The 21137-nt window shown below is 46.0% G+C and overlaps 1 protein-coding gene across 2 annotated transcripts in view; it reads left to right on the top strand.

Moving 5' to 3' along the window:
• The first annotated feature begins 511 nt into the window (after positions 1–511).
• Positions 512–21137, top strand: part of NRP2 (neuropilin 2) — a 229475-nt gene continuing 208849 nt past the window's right edge. For both annotated transcript variants that reach the window (XM_089519341.1, XM_089519342.1), the window contains exon 1: positions 512–1156. In XM_089519341.1, the coding sequence (XP_089375467.1) occupies positions 1075–1156 (82 nt within the window). In that variant the 5' untranslated portion in view covers positions 512–1074. The remainder of the gene's footprint in view (positions 1157–21137) is intronic.

Raw genomic sequence — 21137 nt, 5'->3', positions numbered from 1 at the left:
TAGGCAGATAAATAGATAGGCAGATAGATAGATAGATAGATAGATAGATAGATAGATAGATAGATAGATAGATAGATTTGGAGACCCCATTGGCCAAGGTGGTTGTTGCTGCGTGCCTGTAGCATGATCTGTAGCAGGATGCACACACACACAGATGTGCAGGTGTTGCTGTGTGCCTTCCATTCCTTTCCGACTTATGGCGACCCTAAGGCGACCCTCTCAAGGTTTGTCCCCAGAGGAGGTTCTCCCTTGCTTTCCCCCTGAGGCTGAGAGAGTGTGACTTTTGCCTGGGAAGGGAAGTGCCCTGGGGGCTGGGAGGGCCCTCTTTCCCCCTGCTTGGCTTGCCTTGCCTAGTTTCCAGGGGGAGCCAGGGAAGGGGCGGGTCGGTGGGCGAGGAGCGTGAAAGGGGATCCTCCTCCTCCTCCTCCTCCGCCTGCCAGCCCCACGCGGCGGCTCTAGGCTCTCCCTGAAAAGGCGGCCGAGGAGCTCGGAGGCAGCCAGAGGGAAGGAGGAAGCCAACGGGGCAGCAGCAGAAGCAGCAGCAGCAGCTCAGAGCGGCAGCCTCGGAGGGAAGCCTTTGCCCAGGACAACGCCTCTTGGGCAGAAGAAGGAGGAGGAAGCGAGGACCTGCTGCTGCCAGCCCCAGGGCAGAGGCTCAGAGGAAAGAGAAACCCCCCCAAAGCCAGCCCCGGAGGGAAAACAGGCAGACAGACAGAAAGGGAAGGGCTCCAGGTTGGCATCCACTTTGGGCGATGCCAAGGCGGCGGGGCGGAGGAGAAGAAGAAGAAGAGCCTGGCTTCGGAGGGCTGCCGCGATCGTCTCGCTCCGGGTAGAGAAGGAGAAGGGAGCCGTGTCTCTCCATCCCTGCCTCTCTCTCTCTCTTTCTGGGTGAGGCGTCATCCTCTGCCACTGCCTCCTCCTCCCTGCCTTGGATCCAAGGAGTTGCTGGAGGCTTTGATTTTAGGAGAAGAAAGAAAGAAGGAAGGAATTGGGATCCCCTGCCAAGGAAGGAAGGCAGGCAGGGGAAAAGGCTTGGCGGCCCCGTTCTGCTGGCTCGGGCTTCCCTCCGGAGCCATGGATACAGTAGTGCCTCTGGTTTGGGGATTTCTAGTGCTCGCCTCGGCCGGCTCCGGCGTCAAGGCGCAAGCGGCGGCAGGTAAGGCACAAGACCAGAAGCAGCAGCCCATGGGGGAGGGCTGGGGCAGTTTGGACCGCATCCGCACCGGAGATCTAACCCGGTTTGACACCGCCTTGTCAGTCCTGGCTGCAGGCGATGGAGTTGGGAGAATTCTGGAGCTAGGGCTGTTAAAGCGGTATCAAAGCGGGTGAGGAGGTCTCCGGTGGCGGAGGAGTGGCGGAGTCGAAACCAGGCGGATCGGAGCTCGCCAGCCTCTTGCGCCGAAGGAAAAGCGAGCTTTCTGTACCCTAAAAGCGGCCCTGCGAAGTTGTTTCGAGGGAAGGGGGGTTTCTGAGAAGGGAGTGGAGCCTGGTTCGGGTTGAGGGTTGGGTTTGAAGTCGCTAGTGGAGACCTGGGTTCGAATCCCGCCTGCCTGGGCACAGCCTCTCCGGCTCTGGAGAGAAACTCGCCACGGAAAGCTTAAGGGTCTCCACAGGAAGAAACTTTGCTCTTGGTGGGACTTGGTTCCTCAGAGGGGACAGAGGCAGAGAGAAGATGCCGGAGGAAAGGAAGGCAGCCTCTCCAGTCATTCCACAGAGCCCCCCAAACCCCCAGGTCTTGCTCCCAAAGGGAAGCCGTCGGCTCCTTTCCAAACCCCAGGAAGGCAAGAAGAGAGAGAGCGAGAGCGAGGCTGGAGCTCATCCCTTTCAAGGGCCAAGAGGGCGCCCTAAATCCCTCCGCCTTCAAAGGACTCCTGGTCGGAGGTCTGATCCCCGAAGTAGACACCGATCCGGCAGGGAAAACAAGCTACCCTTCCCAGAATTCCACAGCGTGGAGCTCTGGCCGCTACAAGTGGCCCCAAGCCGGGTTATTTCTCCAGCAGTGCGGAAGTGGGTTTCCTCTCAAGCCAGCCCTCCATTCAGTTGGACGGGGTTAAGTCTGGAAAAGGAAGGACTCTGAGCATGAGCAAAGTGCCTTTCCCCCGCCGCCTCTGGGAAGTACGGTTTCCGACGGAGGCTTTCTGGGGGAGGCAAGGCAAAAGGGCGGAGAGCGGGACTCGAACCCAAGACTCAAGCGGAGAAGGAGGGGAAAGCCAGCCTTCAAACTCCTTCAAGCTCAGTGGGGTTTTTCCCCCAAGGAGAGGGTGGCAATGACTCCAAAGTCGGCTCCAGAAAGAGAGCGAAGGGTTTTATAGCTGGATAGAGGAGATGCAAGCTCTCTTTCGCTCCCTTCCCCGTTCTTTCCTGTTCTTAAAAGAGAGAGAGCCAAGGAGGACCAGGCGCCGCGAAATGGAGGACAGAGAAATAAAAGGGAGGACGTCAGCCAAGCTAAAAAGCACGGCTAGGAAGAGAGATCCCTGCTTTTCTTACTCATGGCTCGCAGTGGGGGACGTTTTGGCATGCCTCCTGGACAGGAAGGCTGGCATGGAGGACACGTCCTTGAAAAGGAGGACGGCACGGGTGGGCACTTGGAGGACCATGCCCGCCCGCTCGCCCCGGGTTCTTTGCTGCCAAGGCAGCGGGCTCCTTCCTTCCTTCCCCTCTTTCTCTTCTTCCCTTCCTTTTTTTCCTTCTTCGTTCCTTCCTCTCTTTCCCTCCCTTCTTCCTTCCCTCCTCCATTCCTCCTTCCTTCCTTCCTCTCCTCCCTTCGTGCTGGCGGTAGTGGCATCTCTCTCTCTCTCTCTCTCTCTCCCTCCTTCCCTCCTTTTTGGCAGAGCCCAGCCTTGCGGCAGTGCCTCCGGCCTTGCCCCCCCCTCCTCCTCCTGCCCCAGTCCCGCCAGGAGAAGGGAGCTGGCAAGCTGGCTGGCTGGCACTGAAGGGCGGGAGGCACCAGGGGTCCTCTTCACCGCCAAATGGAGGACCTCCCAGAAAAATGGAGGGCAGGGCCAAAGAAAAGAAGTAGAAACCCCTGCTTCTCCCTCGTGCTCCAGAGGGAGGGCATGTTGGAATTCCTCCTGGACAGGAGGCTGGAATGGAGGACGGGTCCGGGAAAAGGAGGAGGACGTGTGGTCTCCCTGAGCCTCCTCGCTGCTTCTCCCGTCCTCCTGGGGCCTTTCGACACAACACACAGACATCCCTCACAGGAATACAAACTCGTGCTTCTTAGTCCCTCTGACAAACCGGAGGACGTTTGGGAATTCCCCCCTGGGCAGTGGAGGACAGGTCCTGGAAAAGGAGGACATGCCTCCAGGAAGACCTGGGAGGGAGGCTTTTCCTCATGGCCCCCTCCTCTGGCTCCTGCTCCTGGCCACTCCTTCTGCCCCGCAGCCTGTGGTGCCACCCGCCCGCCATGGAGAGGACACCCGTCCTCCTTTTCCAGGGCACGTCCTCCATTTCAGCCTCCCTGCCCAGGAGGAGTCCCCAAATGCCCTCCCTTTGGAGCACGGGTTGATATTTCTCCTCCCCCTCCTTCCTTCCTATCCTTTCCTCCTCTTTCCGCTCCCTCCTTCCCTTCCTTCCTCTGTTTCCTTCCCTCCTTCCCTTTCTCTTTCTCTCCTTCCTCTTCCTCTCTTTCTTTCCTTCCTTCCCTGAATCTTTCCCTCCTTCCTTCCTTCCTTCCTTCCTTCCCTGTCCTCCCTTTGGAGCACAGGTTTATATTTCTCTTGAGGGGTGGTAGCTTTTCTTGGGTCACGTCCTCCCTTTTGTCCAGAATGTCCTCCTTTTTGTGAGGGCCTCTAGTCACCCAGAATAAGCCTAAGACTCCCTCAGCAGCTTTGGCCCTTCTCAGAGAGGAGGCGAAAAAAAGCAGGAATGGAGAAGGAAGATGAAGAAGAAGGGGGGATTTAGGAAGGAGGGCAGCCGAGAGGGAAAGGGTCCCAAAACTGAAGACCCTCCTGCCTTCTTGTGTTAACTATATAGCAATAGCAAGTACATTTCTATGCCGCTTATCAGTACACTTAAGCGCTCCCTAAGCGGTTTACAATGTGTAAGCCAATATATCGGCCATATAGGCTTCTTGTTGCCGTTGTGTGTCTTCAGGGAGTTTCTGACTTAAGGCGACCCTGAGGCAAACCTGTCCTGGGGCTTTCTTGGCAAGATTTGTTCCTCAAGAGTGGGTTTGCCATTGCCTTCCCCTGAGGCTGAGAGAGTGAGTCTCCACGGCTGAGCCAGGATTCGAACCCTGGCCTCCCAATAATGTCCTCCTCCAAGGCTCCAAATATAAAAGGACATGAGATAATAAAACTCCAGTGCCTTTCCAACCCATACAACAAAACCCCGGAGTGGGAAAGTGTGTTGAAAAGAGATGGTGGGCTGAGAGGGCAAGGCAGAGACCCACTTGGTATTTTCCTTCATTGTAAGGTTAGAATTGAAACGTTAATCTGGAAAAATCAGGATGCAAAGGCATCTTGCGGCACCTTGGGGAATAAGGGAAGAAAGAAGTTAGTCACATGAGCTTTCCCAGATCTGAGCCTACTTCCTCAGATGCAGTTAGAGAGTCAGTCCTTTGTGAAGTTGAAGGCTTTCGTGGCCGGCATCCATAGTTTTTTGTGGGTTTTTCAGGCAATGTGGCCATGTTCTAGAAGAGTTTATTCCTGGCATTTTACCAGCATCTGTGGCTGGCATCTTCAGAGTATGCAGGTGAAACATCAGGAATAAACTCTTCTAGAAGATGGCCACACAGCCCGAAAAACCCACAAAAAACGATGGATGCTGGCCATGAAAGCCTTCGACTTCATGGTTTAATGATTAGTTTGTTGCTGTGGTGGCCATTTTATTGCCAGGCCCGGAGGAGGAGGGTTTGCTGTGGGATTTTCTGACTCGGGCGTCAAAATGTTGCATCTTGATTTGGGTGCCTCCACACCAATGTATGCACACCCAAATCAAGATGCAACAGTAGCTACGTTTGACACCCCAAATCCCACAACAAACCCTCCTCCACACCTGGCAGTAAAGCACACACGGTAAAGTGTGCTTGCGTGCAGGTCGTGGGTACAACTTGTTGCTCCATCTCAGGCAGCAAAATGTCTCAGGCCTTCTTCTTCTCTCAGGTGCAGTTAGCCAGGGCAGTCACTTAGGTCAACTTTCAAAAGCAAAATGACCAAGAAGTGGGCTTAGCCTCCCAGGGTAAGGAAGGTAACTCTTTGGAGCTGCTGTTCCTCTCAGCCAGACTCCCCCCCCCCCCCCATTTTTGTCATTTCTCCTGCAGCTTCCTTCAGCCCCTTTCTCAGCAGATTATTAGCCATCTCATCAGCACCATGGCATGGAGCCCTCCAGAAGATCCCTCCTCCTCCTCCTCCTCCCCCAGTCTGCCCAGCCTGATGATTTAAGGGAAATCAGCAGGGAAATCAGAAACATGTGATTGGAGTAATGGAGGAGAAGGCGGGGGAGCAAGGAGCGGGAGGGATGATGGATCTGGTAGTAAAGGCAGACTTGTTCCCAAATTCCTGGCACTAGTGCAGCGCTGCAGAGGGACTGCCGCTGTTGCTGTCATCCTCCTGGAGACTGCAGCAGCCCTCTGCTACTTGGCAGCAGGCTATACACACACGTCTACATATATATATATATGTATATCAGTGTATATATACACACACATACATATGTATTAATGGCCTAACCTTCCTCTGGCAGAAGCAAAACTAGATGGGGGTGAGAGGATCTGGTCAGGTGCATGGCATGACTGTAGAATGCCAGGTAATACCAGCCAAGTCCCTGTCCCGCTGTGAGTCACAGAGGGCCCACTGAAATGGTGTGGCATTTCAGCTGTGCCACCTGACTCTCCCTCAGACTACCTTCTGGGCAGCCCCCAGTGGTGCTCTTCTCATCCTCAAAGCTGTTTTGGGGAGAGGGAACCGAACACCAGAACTTGCAAAAGTGATTCTTTTTTTGAGACTACAAGAGGATCTTGGGTGTATAAGAAGTTCACATTTTAAAAATGGAGGAGGTATCATTTTCCCCATGTGGCACAGTGGTTTGAGTGTTGCACTCTAACTCTGGAGACCAGGGTTGGATTCCCAACTCAGCTCATGAAAACCACTGGGTAACACACACACTCTCGGCCATGGCAAACCTCCTCTGAACAAATCTGGCCATGAAAAGCCCATGATAGGTTTGCCTTGGGGTTGCCATAAGTCAGAAATAACTTGAAGGCACAGAATAATGATAATTTTTCCCAAGTGTTGAAGCATCTATGTGGCAAGATGTGTTGCTTGTTGGCAGGGCAATCACCTGTTCAATCTATCAGTTTAAGAATCTTAAGGCTCTTAAGGGCCGGTCTAAGAGAAAGAACAAGATGGCTCCTTCTCCTTCACTTCACCACTGGCCAAGGAGTAGGGTCCTCTATAGTTGAGTTCACTAGGCTGGAAAGAAGGGGGGTTTCTCAAGAGGAATGGTTGAGTACTCCCTCTAATGACAGTTGTACTCCCCCTGGGGCTCTTGTTAAGACAGGTCTTGCTTGCTTCTGTGTACAACCCACATACTGGCAGAAGAATGGGGGCACATTTCTTGCTTGGATCCGTGTCTTGTTATTGCTTAAAAGAAAATTATGTCACCAAATATGAAAGTTATGTTAATGGATAATGAAGAATGTGGCTAGGTTGAGTGGCTTGGTTGCGCTCCATGGAGCTGAGTGGCTCCGCAGGAGCTTCCCTTCCACCCCCATGCACCTGCTCAGGGTACACTGTGTGTATGTATGTGTGTGAGAGAGAGATTTCTGAATGAAAAGTGCTACCTTCCTGGCCAGGGATTGGCTGGAGGTGCCTTTGGGTTCCTCCCACCATCCCTGTGAATAAGAAACACCTCTGCTATGCTCTGCAGCTGTTGTGTTCCCCAGAGTCCTCCCGCTTCTTTCTATTTGCTGGCAGAGCTGCAGATGTAGGACTCCTATCCCCACTGCAACACAAATGATGTAACTTTTTCAGGCCGCAGTGCAGGGTCTTCTGTATTGTTAAAGCCCCAGTGAAAAGTTTGATGCAAACCAAATGGCATTGTTAACAAGGATTGGAAGGGGTGTAAATCAGATGGTTTGGATATTTGGGGAGGAGAACGTAACTTGTTTTGCTTTTCCACTGTTGTTTGTGGGCCAAAATACAACAACCGCAGACAACTTGGTTCGCTCCAGAGAGTTGCCATTTCCCACTCGCTGTTTGTTGCTGATTCTTGTCCTTTGCCAGCTGGATGGGGGAAGAACGGAGGGAGGGAGGGCTGTCCCTGTTTGTAGTGAAGAGCAATCTCTTTTACCACTTGGCATTGATTTGCTTGGACCACTGAAGCAGAAGAAAAACCCAAGCAATCCATAAAAATTCTATTAAGACAAAGGTTACCCACCCAAACAAAATAGCAGTACATAGGTAAGACAAATCAGCCCTCGGTCTCTTAGTAGTAACTTTGATGGCTTTGCCACCCAGAATGGAGGCTGGATGTGGCTGTAGGAAGCTGTTAAAATGGTTGGAAGGAGTAAGGCAGGCAAATCAAAAGGCATAAATTGGTGAATATTCAGCTGATGCACCTAAACAGTGAGAGCTCTGACTTCATAGGAGGGAAATTCATTATTTTCAGCGAGGCTTTCATATTCTTTGATAAAGGAGGGAGTCTTATTGGAAGGTGATGGCTATACTAGTGGCTTTTATTTTTCTGTGTTTGTGATGCAAGAATGAAAACAAATCTATGCTGTAAAAATCTATGCGTTTCATTTTCTGAACTGTTCATCCTTCTCTGCAGTTTGTCGCTGTTTCAGAGATGGGCCAGCTTTGGCTCTCCTGATGTTGCAGGGCGCCAGTTCCCATCATCCTTCATAACTGGCTATGCTAGCAAGGGACAATTAGAGCTGCAGTTTCAATACATGCAAGCTTTTTATGGTTTCTTTTATATTGCCTGCAGGCTTTTCTAGAACACTGAGCAACTCATCTTTCTTTTACTTGAAAGTAAGTGTCTAGTCCTCACCTCAAGGTTTCAGAAAATAAAATTGTTGGCAAGCATGTGCAGGAGAGGGTATGCAAATAAAAAGAAGCCAACCTTCTTGAAAGTAAGGGCCTAAATCCAGTTGCCAGCACCAACTAGAGCAAACCCAATGAACTAATAGGATTGCCATTTGTTGGGTCTACTTTAGTTGGGTTCAGGTTTCAGTTTTGTAACTTCTAAGACATATCATGACTTTTCAAGGGTTTACATAAGGGTTTTCAGGGTTGAGCATTAGAACAAGAATACTGTCTAAAGTATGGAACATATCCACCAACTGTACTTTAGCATCTGCTGTGTTCATGAAAATGCTCTGCAAATTGCATTTATTCCATGGAACTGTGGTGTGCAAATTAACTGCGGCTCTCCAGCTCATGATATATTTCCACTGTGGCCTTTCAGTGCTTCTGACTGCAAGTTCCAGCCCCTACTTTAAGTGTAAATTCAAGGGGATGCTTAGAAGTCCAAGGAGGGAGAGAGAGATGTATTGCAAAGGAAGCTCCCTCATTTTGGGAGCTGAACCATTCCTGATCGCTCGCCATGCCACCCTCAGGAGCAATTTTAGTTGCAAATGAACCTCTGCCTGTTGTTGCTTTTCCCACGTGAGGAGGAAATTGTGGCTAATGCTTCATTTCAGCTGATTGATTTCTCCTTAATACCGGCATAAAGTTAATAGAGGAGAGCAGAGCTGTGATTAAGCCATATAGCCCCAATCGCTTGACTTAGTTTGATTGAATCTCTGTTCTTTACAAATATAATCAAAGAGGCCTGAAACTTGTTTTGGATGAGCAAAGCTGTTAATGGTGAAGAGGAAAGACTAGCTTGAAGCTGAATCTGGTCTACATACTGTCGAGTTCAGTAAAACTACACTAGTGTAAGTGGGTTAGGAAGTCAACTCCTAAAGGTTCATACTCAAGATAATGTAAATGCAGATGAGAACAGTCTTCTAATGCACTTTAAAGGGGCTTGGAAAAGTTACTTGTTCTATTGTAACTCTCAGAATCCCCCAGCCATGCAGTCTGGGAGGTGTAGTACAAAACTTGTCCAAGCACAAATCTGTGATGACTCCTTTGTACTTGTATGAGGGAGATTAAACTGGATCCCAAAATCCCATATTTTAATATAGTGAGTGTTATTTAGAATCTCCAATTTATTCTTTGTAAATAACAGAATTGAGGTGGAGATGGTAACTATTCTGGATTAGATAATTGCACTTAAAGAAAGGAGTGGATAAACATCTATAACTAATATGGCCATAGATCTCTGACTACATGTTATATAGCAGAATTTGCTCTTTCAGGTATATTGGTCAGCGCATCTATTCAAGAAAGGTTCCCTAAATCAGCAGATTGTTGGAGATGTAATACCACAAATGCTTCCTCAGTGCATATGTTTGGAGTTGTCCCATTGTAACTACATTTGAGGAGGAAGTAATCATATGCATGAGAGCCAACCTGCTGTAGTGCTTTGAGTGTTGGATTGCAACCCTGAAAACCAGGATTCAGTTCCCCAGCCAGCCATGTAGACCCACTGGATGACCTGAGTCACATACTCAGCCCCAGAAGACCCTGTGATATGGCTTTAGGGTTAGCATAAGTCAGAAATGACTTGAAGGCACACAACAACAACAAAATCATATGAATAAATGGTTTTGGACAGTTCCTTTATATCCAGTGAAGTGTATGTTCTTTTGAATTATTTGTTCAGTATGGCCAACAGAAGTGGATTTTTCATTCCCTTTTGACTGCTAAAAGATTGATACTTCATTACTGGAAATACTATTTTTCTACATCTGTGATTCAATAGATAGAAGATCTAAGATTGCTTGCAACATTTGAAAGAAATATATATAGATGAAATTTACTAATAGATGCATAGGTGGCTTTTAGAGACTAATGTGGTTATTTTTCCTCCTTTTTATTTTCTGTTTTTGTTGTACTGAAACATTGTATGTAACTGAGATCCCTTTTGAATGCAAACAAGTTTAATTAAAAAAAATACAAACTAAAAAAGGAGCAAGTAGAGAGTACATCCTGCTAAAGGTACATAGTAGTAACGTTTCATAATAAACTCTCCAGCTCAAACAAATGTGAGCAACTGGAGCAGGAAGCAAGTCCAATCGCACTGGAGTTCCTTTGCAGCAGTGAGTGAGATTTCTTGTAGAGTAATTTGGGTTTAGCATTTACAGAAAGGCAACTGGGTGACAGCCCTGGAAAATGAAGGCCCCCTCTCCCCTTCCCCTCTGTGCGACATCCAACTGTCTGTAGAAGTTGTCAGTGGCTTTCTTCTCTTGCCCTCATCCTGACCCAGACAAACCACATCTGAGGGAGGGTGTGTGGGAGATTCGTCTCCTGAGCCCGTTTATCTCTTGCCCTTTTGGCTCATTCTTCCAATTAGTTCTTGTAATAAGGGAGGACATCTGTTGGCTTAGGTGTCAGGTACAGGCTATGAGTAACACATAATGCTGGACTCAGTTGGGTAGATGGCTGGTAGTGCAGGAAAAAGGGAGGAGGGATAGGTGGGTGTTCATTCTGCAGGGCCAAAATTTTAAGGCAGCTGGGGATAAAAGCATCCTGCAGCTTACCAGATCTATGTAGTTTAAAAATGCATTTCTTACACCTGCTGTCTTTCACAACCGCTGTTGAATCAAGGTGGGTGGCGGTACACAATTAGCCCTCCATATCCATGGATTCTGCATCCATGGATTCAACCATCCGCAGCTTGAAAATATTTTTTAAAATCCTAAAAGCAAACCTTGATTTTGCCACTTTTTCCCCCTACACCACTGTACATAATGGGATTTGAGCAACCACAAATTTCAGCATCCATGGGGGATCCTGAAACCAAACCCCAGCAAATACCAGGACCCCACTGTAGAACATGCAATTCACAATCAGTCCTATAGGTTCATAAGATTACTTTGAAACCAACCTAAGGATGAATCAGTTACAATACAATTTAAAAACAAACCCCATCTCAGGTTGGCTAAAAATGATGATATGCTTAAAATTGTCAAAAATATTTGACAGTGGTGTTTGGTTTAATGAATTAATTAAATTACTGTACTTATACCAAGACTTCCAAGTAAGCCTTCAGGCATCAACTAGCTTGCATCATCATCGTCATCGTCATCAATACCAACAACAAAACCGTTGGCCAGTTAATAGACTAGTAGCCTGTATTTCCAAGGTGCCTGTGGCTAAGGGGGAACTTCCCATCCCATGATCTTTCCTAGACAATATGGAAATGCAGGATACTACTTTCTTAACATGCTAGCAAAATGAACATTGTCTGATTTGATCTTCCCTACAAAATGACTTTTCCCAAGTGCAGCCTTGCCAGTTGGGATGCATCTTGATGGGAAGGGATGCATACACCATGGATGCATACACATATGTATGTTTGTTTCTGGGTTCTGTATATGCCCCATCACCCTCAGTTAAACCCAGTGCTTAAAACGGACAGTAATGATCCAGTGTTTTGGGGACATCAGCACCAAAGCTGAATTACAGTTTTAAAGCAGGGTTACCAGCCTTGAAATAAGGCAAGGCTTGGCAGTATATCAGCCAGCAAGTATGTAGATTCTGTAACTTGATGTCTCTGATAATACTCTCCATGGTCTGCCTGCCTGACCCCTGCATGCCTGCCACAATAATGCAAAGATCACTGTGGCTGAATCTCTGTACTTTTGGTGTTTCTGTGGTATTCCTGATCTCTTTGCATCAAGTTTTTAAATTCCTGCTGGTGAAGTGAATTCTAGAATGCCCTCCCCATTTCTTGCCTTGTTTACACAAGACAAAACCTACTAGACTACAGATTTCTTAGGTATTTTTAGGTCGGGGGGGCAGGCAATTGTTTCCCTCCATAACGGTTTGGGCTTTAGCTACCATTGCCTCTAACCATTGGCTGTACTGGCTAAGGCTGATGGGAGTTCTGATTGAAAGTGGAGAACAACAGTTGTCAACCTCTGGTTTGGATGGCCCACTACTCCAGCCTTTGTTCTTTTCTTAATCCTATGGGGACAAATAATTAATCTTTCTGAGAAACATAGAAGGTGAATGAGAATAATGGCAATGCTGCATTTCTCTCAGTAAATGTTACACAAATGATGATTAATAAACTAGCAACAGACTGATTATGTGGAAACAGTATATGAAATTAGCTACTCCTGTTTTTTATTGCATCCTGTCTACAATGCACACTCTGTTCAGCAATTGTTGCAGTACACAAGCGATGGGAATTTTGTGGCCCTCCAGATGAAGGTGGACTCTAGCAGCCCTAGGCAGCCTAGTCAGTTTGAGGAATGTGTTTGAGTTGCACTTCAGCCATATCTGGAGAACTACAAACGCAACGCACACACAACACATGCTAATGATAACCGCTGGGAGAGATCATCCGGAGACATGGGGCGCGGGGTTATCAGTACGCTGATGACACCCAGATTATTTTCTCTATGTCTCCGACTGATGCAGTGACTGAGGATGGCGTCAGTCCTCTCGTGGCCTGTCTGGAGTCAGTAATGGGCTGGATGAGGGAAAACCGACTCAAGCTGAATCCAGAGAAAACGGAGGTACTCGTGATAGGTTCCCCCGGTCCAGGAATGACGGTGGTTCCACCTGTCCTGAACGGGGTCACGCTCTCTGTGAAGGACTCCGTGCGCAGTCTGGGGGTGCTTCTTGACTCGTCCCTTCACCTGACTGCTCAGGTGAATGTGACGGTCAAGAGCACCTGTTATCAGCGTCGGCTTATTCGCCAGCTGCGCCCATACCTGGCCCAGAGGGACCTTGAAACTGTGGTACACGCCCTGGTAACCTCGAGACTGGATTTCTGCAATGGACTCTACATGGGGCAGCCCTTATACCAAACCCGGAAGCTTCAAATGGTGCAGAACATGGCAGCTAGGCTGGTTACTGGTACGTCCAGGGCCAGCCATATAACACCGGTTTTAAAAGACCTCCATTGGCTGCCCATTCGCTTCCGGGCGCAATATAAGGTGTTGGTGATGACCTATAAAGCCCTAAATGGCCTGGGCCCAGGATACCTGAAGGACCGCCTCTCCCCGTACATTCCGCCCCGCACCCTCAGAACATCTGGGCAGCAACTACTTAGGGTTCCCGGGGCGAGATTGTCCTCCACTTCTAGGAGGACTTTTTCCACCGCCGCCCCGGCCCTCTGGAATACGCTGCCCATAGAGCTCCGCTCAGCTACCTCCCTGGCCCAATTCAAACGGGATCTGAAGACCTACCTGTTTCAGATAGCATTCCCCGAATAAGGCCCCATAGGCCCCCCCCCCCCGCCGCACAGGCAATGGATTGGCTAACCCGGGGGCTTTTGCTTTTGTTTTTGTTTTTGTTTTTGATTTTGTTTTATTGTATGATTTATGTAATTTTGATATGGTTTTAACTGAATATTGTGTATTTTAATTGTTGTAAACCGCCCTGATCTTATGGAAGGGCGGTATATAAATAAAATTTTTATTTTTTTTATTTTATAATGATGAAGATACAGTATACAAAAATTCCAATTCACTTCTTGCAGATGGGGCACATTCATATTCCATCTCTAGCAAATGTTACATATTTTATTTATTTATCGCTTACATTTATATAGCAACTTTTCTTTAGTGACCTCATGGTTGCGTCATTCGTGGCTCTACACCTCCCCTCTTTTTCATCACAACAACCTTTTCAGATTTGTCATGTCGAGACAGAATGATTGACTGAAGTTCATCCACTGAGTTTTATCACTCAGTGGAGACTTGAACCTAGGCATCTCAAGTTATGGGCACCCCTCCTCCACATTTAGTTTATTGCTGTTCTCCATCACATTCTCTGCAAGCCATGCCATTACACAAATCGATGTGTGAGATGTTGGATTTTTCAGCATTTGCAAAATTGAAAACAAAACAAAAAAACCTATAGCTTTAGGAAAGTTCACAAGGATGACCGAGAATATCATTTAACATGTGTCTTCAAGATTATTTTGAATTTCCAAAATGTTGATACTATTTTTCTTAGATTTGCCAAGCATTTTTGAAGAGGGGGCAGAAGTTGAGAAGCCTTTAATAAGTCACTCCCAAAAGACCAAATGGTTTTCTTTATAATTCTGAGAAATTACAATGTATGTAGAGTAAAACTTTCAACTGCTTTGTGCCGCTTCCCTTGAGTCCCTTCTCGCTCCCAATCTGACGCTTTACAGTTAAGCAACATTTATAAGCACAACACATTACTGCACGAAGGGCTTAGTATATTTTACAAGTAGAAATGTAAACATTCCCAGCAAATCTACTTCAAGTAGCATTCTTTGCCAAGTGCCGCTGCCTTACTGTGGCAATGGGAGAACAGTTATGTTTAAATAAATAGGAAACCAAAAGGAAAGAGTCCTTGTTTCCTTCACTGCCAACACATTGCGTGTAAAATAAAGAGAAAACATTGTGGGAGTCTTTTGGTAGTGAGGTGGAGCCTGTGATTCTAAACATACGCATTTGGAAGTATTCTCTGTTGAAATCAATGTAACTTACTTCTGAGTAAATATTTTGAAGAGTGTCTTCTGTAATGTAGTAAGTCTTAGTAAGTTCAGTGAGGTTATTCTAGTCCGTATGTTTAGTGTTGTGGATTCTTTCCCATAGTGACTTGGTCTTCTTCTTTTTGGTTAGCTCAAATTGAAGGTAATGAAACAGTTGTGTCACTATTTACATGGCCATGTCATTAAGTGAAACAAGGACCCCGAATAGGCACTAGGGCCTAAACGTGCTATTTACTGAGTCCAGTGTTGGAATGGACTCAACACTCATGGGATCCGAGTATTTGAACTTTCCACTCAGCAGAGATATCAGTAATCATCATCCCCCAAATTTTCCTCATGGCAATAGAGAAGGATGGATTTTCCCAGCAGACTATGTTGCTATCATGCAAAGTATTTGTGGATGGCTTCATCCTGAATGGGCAATTAAGACTCTTTAGCTTTACAAAAGAAGTGCTTCTGATGTAGATGGAAACAGCTAGAATTCATTTGTTGTTATGGTTCAAGAGAAGTGCCCACATTCTTGGGAGTCTTCCTGTGGGCAAAACAGTGGAGACTATAATTTTGAATGGCTGACCTTTGTCCCTGCACCACTGCTGGAGTCATGTTTATATCTGATCTCAAGGTGTGCCAGATAATCTTGAATGTCTTGAAACTTTATTCTGAAGATCCCAAATCTGCCCCTTTAGTCCAATGGGTGAAAGATGAATTAATGATTTCATTACATTTTTATCCCACTTTTTGATTTACAAACAACACTCAAGGAAGTGTTTATGCACCTAACCAATTAGTTCATAATGTCCTTAAAATGATCCCAGGAATCAAAATATCTCAGATGTAGATTCAAAAATGAATCAAGAAAAGTTTGGTTCAGCAGCTGTTGCTGCTATGAACACACTTCATAACTTTGGTTTAGTTACTAACCCTAACTTCCTTCCTGACTTTACTTTGGAGCCTAGCCTAGTCATGGTTGGATCAGTAAAACATGAAGGGCACACAGTATATTTCAGAAAAGTAAGGCCAGATGAGTAATATTGGGATCTCTAGTATGCACACCCAGGCATGTATTAGAATATGTACTAATCCAGAACAATGATGTCTCTAGTCTTTTAATTGCAAATGTTCAGAACAAGGTCAGTGATAAATAAAATGTGTGTGTTGTGTGCCTTGAAATCATTTTTGACTTAAGGTAATCCTAAAGTGAACCTGTCATGGGGTTTCCTTGGCAAGATTTATTCAGAGGAGGTTGTCATTGCCTTTCCCTGAGGCTGAGAGCATGTGACTTTTCCAAGATCACCTAGTCCTAGTGGGTTTCATGGCCAAGCTGGGAATCAAAACCTGGTATCCAGAGCCATAGTCCAACACTATGCCGCACTGGCTCTCGCTTATTTGGTATTTATTGTAGAGATACAGATGTTGCATTGAACTGCATTTCTCAGCCTTGGCTGGCTGAGTGCTTATCCATTTGACTGGTGATAAGAATTTCTGGCCAAATACTCTAAAGAAACCAGATCTTTTCTCATCTTGGAAGCCAAGCAGGGTCATCCCTGGTTAGTACCTGCATGGAAGACAGCCAATGAATACATGCAGGATATTTTATAGGGATATATAGGGATTTGTTGGTATTCCAGATGTACAGTATAAGTTTATTTTTATAGGAATAACTACAGAAGAATAAAGACAGTCTTTCTACAAATTATGGTAAGGACCTCTGTTCACTCTGTGGCCCAAAGTTGACCCTATCTTGCGAGTTTCTTGGCAAGATACGTTTAAAGAGAGTTTGCTGTTGCCTTCCTCTGAGGATGAGAGAGTGTGAGTTGCCCAAGGCCACCCAGTGAGTTTCCATAGTTGAGTGAGGATGTCAAACTTGGCTTCTCTGAGTCCAACACTCAAATCACTATACTACCATGGCTGTCCTTCCATTTGCTACTTGCTGTCTTGTCACACAGCTGTGGTAAGCTGTGATATACAGCTGTGAGAGTCATCAGGTTTTGAATAATCTATGAACTGCTTCATAAGGCAATTGCTCTTTTGTCTTCCTCTCCAATCTGTCTCCCTCATGTAAGTATGCCATTTTAGGTGCCTGGCATTGTCCTGTTATTTGAAAAGGATAGACTTAAATGTTGGATCAGGTAATTAAATCCTAATCCTGTTTATATTGGTCTGGTTCTGTCATCAGTGAAATGAATGTGATATCTGAGATAGAATAATGTGACTTTAGCACACAATTTAGCAAGTGATAAAGGAGGAAGCCCTGACTTCACCACAGATGGCTCTGATAATTAACAAAGCAGGGTAAGAAAACATGCTAGAGGTAGATAAATTTATGTCAAAATCTGGTATGTTTGAAAGCTTTTCCCCATTATGATCTGTCTCAGGTCCCCAAGGGGATGTAAGATGAGAATAGGAAAGAGTTTTAAATAGACAATAATATGGTAATCTACAATGGGTGGGGGGGAGCCTTCTGCAATTTATGTATTTAAAAGAAAGGGGGGGGTAAACAATATAGTTGCCAATTTTTATGCAGTCAAGATAATGTTAAGACAACAGGGTAGGATCATGAAAGGGAGACCAAGAATACATCAGATGCTTTGACAATTGGATATTTTTCTTTCCTTCGGCTAGTTAGAAAAGTGAGCCAGAGGGGGTAAAAAATCTCTTTTGGGTGACCACAGCACAAAGCAATTCAGATACCGTTTATGCAACTCTGAGCAATGTGCGCTCATAAAGACTCCAAAATGTTTTGCTAAAAGCTAGTATTTTTAGAAATGACTTCAGTAAATCTAGCAGAACATATTGCAATGGAGAAAGGCAAGCCTGCAGCAAATATTTTACATACACTAGCTGGTTCATTTGGCTCCCTCACTTCTGAAACCCAGGTTGAAGATTTTATTGGAAATGAGGACTTTAAGCCAGGACGTGAACAGCTGTCAGAAGTATCATTAAAATATACTAGTGTACTTTTAATTAGGAGTGGTAATCCTACTTATTAGGGTAGTGATGTTTTCCTTTGCTGACTTCCCTGGGCTAGTGTTCTGACATCTACCATGGCAAGCGGATACCAGAGGGGGAATGGGCCTTGGCCAAGATATGGAACTCCTGTTGTACCCTTTGTTTGGCCTTCTCGCTGCTATTCCCCCCTGCAAAGCCATTCCACTGTTAAATGGCTAGCTGTATATTGAATGATTCTATTTAGGTTATTCAGTCTGTCATTTCCAACTCATTAAAATATGCGGATCATATCAAGGGGAAATTTAAACCAAGAGCGGAGATGCTCTGCAACCAGCAGGAGAACACATTACATGACCAAGTAGAAATAAAAAGACAATGGAAACAATACCCCAAAGATTAAAAGATGACAGATTCATTCAAGGAAGAACCATTTGAAGATGAATCCACAGTTTTAGAAAGTGAAGTGGAAACTACACTTAGAGCACTTGGAAGAAATAAATCACTAGGAATAGGTGGCATATCAAATAGAGCTGCTTCAGTCTACAGAGACAGAATCTACTCCTAACTAAAATCTGTCAACAAAAATGGAAAACAGAATAATGGTCCACAGATTGGAAATAGTCAATATGCATTCCAATCCCCAAGAAAGGAGATAGCTGTACCCACAGGATCATTCCCTGCTGGTGCTCTTGGACATCTTAGCGGCTTTCGATACCATAGACCATGGTATCCTTCTGGGGCGCCTGGCAGAGGTGGGTATCGGGGGCACTGCGCTCCAGTGGTTCCGGTCCTACCTCTCTGGGAGGTCCCAGATGGTGCAGCTGGGAGACGTGTGCTCCGACGAGAGGGCCCTTAAAACTGGGGTCCCTCAAGGAGCCATTCTGTCTCCCATGCTATTTAACATTTACATGAAACCGCTGGGAGAGATCATCCGGAGACATGGGGCGCGGGGTTATCAGTACGCTGATGACACCCAAATAATCTTCTCTATGTCTCCGACTGATGCAGTGACTGAGGATGGCGTCTCTCCTCTCGTGGCCTGTCTGGAGTCAGTAATGGGCTGGATGAGGGAAAACCGACTCAAGCTGAATCCAGAGAAAACGGAGGTACTCGTGATAGGTTCCCCTGGTCCAGGAATGGCGGTGGTTCCACCTGTCCTGAACGGGGTCACGCTCCCTGTGAAGGACTCCGTGCGCAGTCTGGGGGTGCTTCTTGACTCGTCCCTTCACCTGACTGCTCAGGTGAACGCGACGGTCAAGAGCACCTGTCATCAGCTTCGGCTTATTCGCCAGCTGCGCCCATACCTGGCCCAGAGGGACCTTGAAACTGTGGTACATGCTCTGGTAACCTCGAGACTGGATTTCTGCAATGCACTCTACATGGGGCAACCCTTATACCAAACCCGGAAGCTACAAATGGTACAAAATATGGCAGCCAGGCTGGTCACTGGTACTTCCAGGGCCAGCCACATTACACCGGTGCTAAAAGATCTGCACTGGCTGCCCATCCGCTTCCGGGCGCAATATAAGGTGTTGGTAATGACCTATAAAGCCCTAAATGGCTTGGGCCCAGGATACCTGAAGGACCGCCTCTCCCCATATATTCCGTCCCGCACCCTCAGAACATCTGGGCAGCAACTACTTAGGGTTCCTGGGGCCAGGCTTGTCTCCACGACTAGGAAGACTTTTTCCATCGCCGCCCCGGCCCTTTGGAACATGCTGCCCATAGAGCTCCGCTCGGCCACCTCCCTGGCCCAATTCAAAAAGGATTTGAAGACCTTCCTTTTTGGCAACGCATTCCCCGATTAAGTTGTCCTACGGACCTCCTTCCACCGCACTGGCAAGAGGACCGGCTAACTCGGGGCTTTTTTGTTTTCATTGTAATGTTTTTAATGTTGTATGATGTTTTAAAATGATGTAAACCGCCCTGATCTGAGGAAGGGCGGTATATAAATAAAATTTTTATTATTATTATTTATTATTCCATTAATTTCCCATGGAAACAATGTGACAATCAGAATTCTACAATAAAGATTTTTACCATGTATGGGGTGAGAAACCCAGGAGTTGGGTTCAGGAAAGGAAGAGACACTAGGGATCATATTTGCAAATAAACATTGGATGATGGAGTGAACCAAAGAATTTAAAAAGAAAAACAACCCATGTTATAGCAAAGCCTTTAACTGTATAAATCATGAAAAACTACACATCCCTCTTAAAGAAATGGGTGTGCCATAACATTTGATAGTCCTGCTATGTAATCTGTACTCAGGACAAGAGGCTACTGTTAGGACAGAATACTGAGAAATGAAATTGTTTCCAGTTGGTTAGGGGGTTAGGCAAGCCTGCATGTTATCGCCCTGTCTGTTTAATGTTGAACATGTCATACATAAAAGCAGGATTAGACTCAGAGGAAGGAGGTGTAAAAATTACAATTTAAGATATGCAGATAACACCATAATGGTAGCAGAAAATAGGAAAGAAAGTCAAGGAAGAAAGTACAAAGGCAACTTTACAGCCAAACATAAAGAAAACAAATGCGATGATCACAGAGGACTGAAATAACTTCAAAGTAGACAATGAAGACATGAAAATAGTTCAAGATTTTTTTGTACCTTAGCTCAGTCATTAATTAGGATGGAGACTGCAGTCAAGAAATCAGAAGACTAGGAGTTGGGAGGGCAGCTGTGAAAGAACTAGGCAAGATTCTGAAGTGTAAAGATGTATCATTGAATACCAATGTCAGGGTGATCCATGCCATGGTATTTCCCATTTCTATGTATGTTTGTAGAAGTTGGACAATGAAGAAAGCTGATAGGAAGAAAATCAACTTATTTGAAATGTGGTGCTGGAGAAGAATTCTACAAATACCGTGGCCTGCTAAAAAAAAAAAAACCCAAACTGATGGGTCCTAAAGCAAATCAAATCCTTAGATGCCAAATTGACTAAACTGAGACTTGTACTTTGGACATATAAGAAGGCATGACCCACTAGAAAAGACTGTAATGCTTGGTAAGGTAGAATATACTAGGGAAAGAGGTAGACTGCATTCCAGATGGATAGACTCAATCAAGGAAGCCACTTGTGGTCAAAGGCTGTAAGACCTGAGGAGGGCTGTTGAGAATATGATGACTTGGAGGTCTCTCATTCATAGGGTCACCATAAGTCAAAGTTAAACTGATGGCAGTTAAGAACAAGCAACACAATATATGTGGAAGACCTATTCATTTAAGTGGGGAAGCTGAGCATATGATGAATTCACTTGCACCAAAAACAGGAAATTTAAAAAGGGTTGGGGTCATGGTTCCCCCCCCCCCCTCTTTCTTCATGTACATAAATAGAATTGCATGTCTCTCAAGTAGGATATCATATTCTCTGAATCCATTTCCAGACTTTTGACAAGAAATGTCTCTTAGAAACTGGTATAGAAAGCTTCCCTAACACCAACCTAGGCTCTTGGTCCCTCTGCCTTCCCAACCTTGTGGCATCTTATGTTAACCATATATGTATTATATTTACATATGTTTTTAAAATAGAGGAGCGAGTTCTCACACAAACTAGGTGATATTTGGAACAGCTGTCAATGGCAAATCCTTCCAGTCAGGGGCAAGCCAGAAGAGTAAGCAAATCCATAGAGGGCTCCAACTAGGGTTG

Source organism: Sceloporus occidentalis, unplaced genomic scaffold (assembly GCF_023333645.1).
Source record: "Sceloporus occidentalis isolate IW3139 unplaced genomic scaffold, rSceOcc1.0.p SCAF_4, whole genome shotgun sequence".
NCBI classification, from domain to species: domain Eukaryota; kingdom Metazoa; phylum Chordata; class Lepidosauria; order Squamata; family Phrynosomatidae; genus Sceloporus; species Sceloporus occidentalis.
Note: the sequence above shows the minus strand (reverse complement) of the source record. Positions and strands in the feature narration are given on the sequence as shown.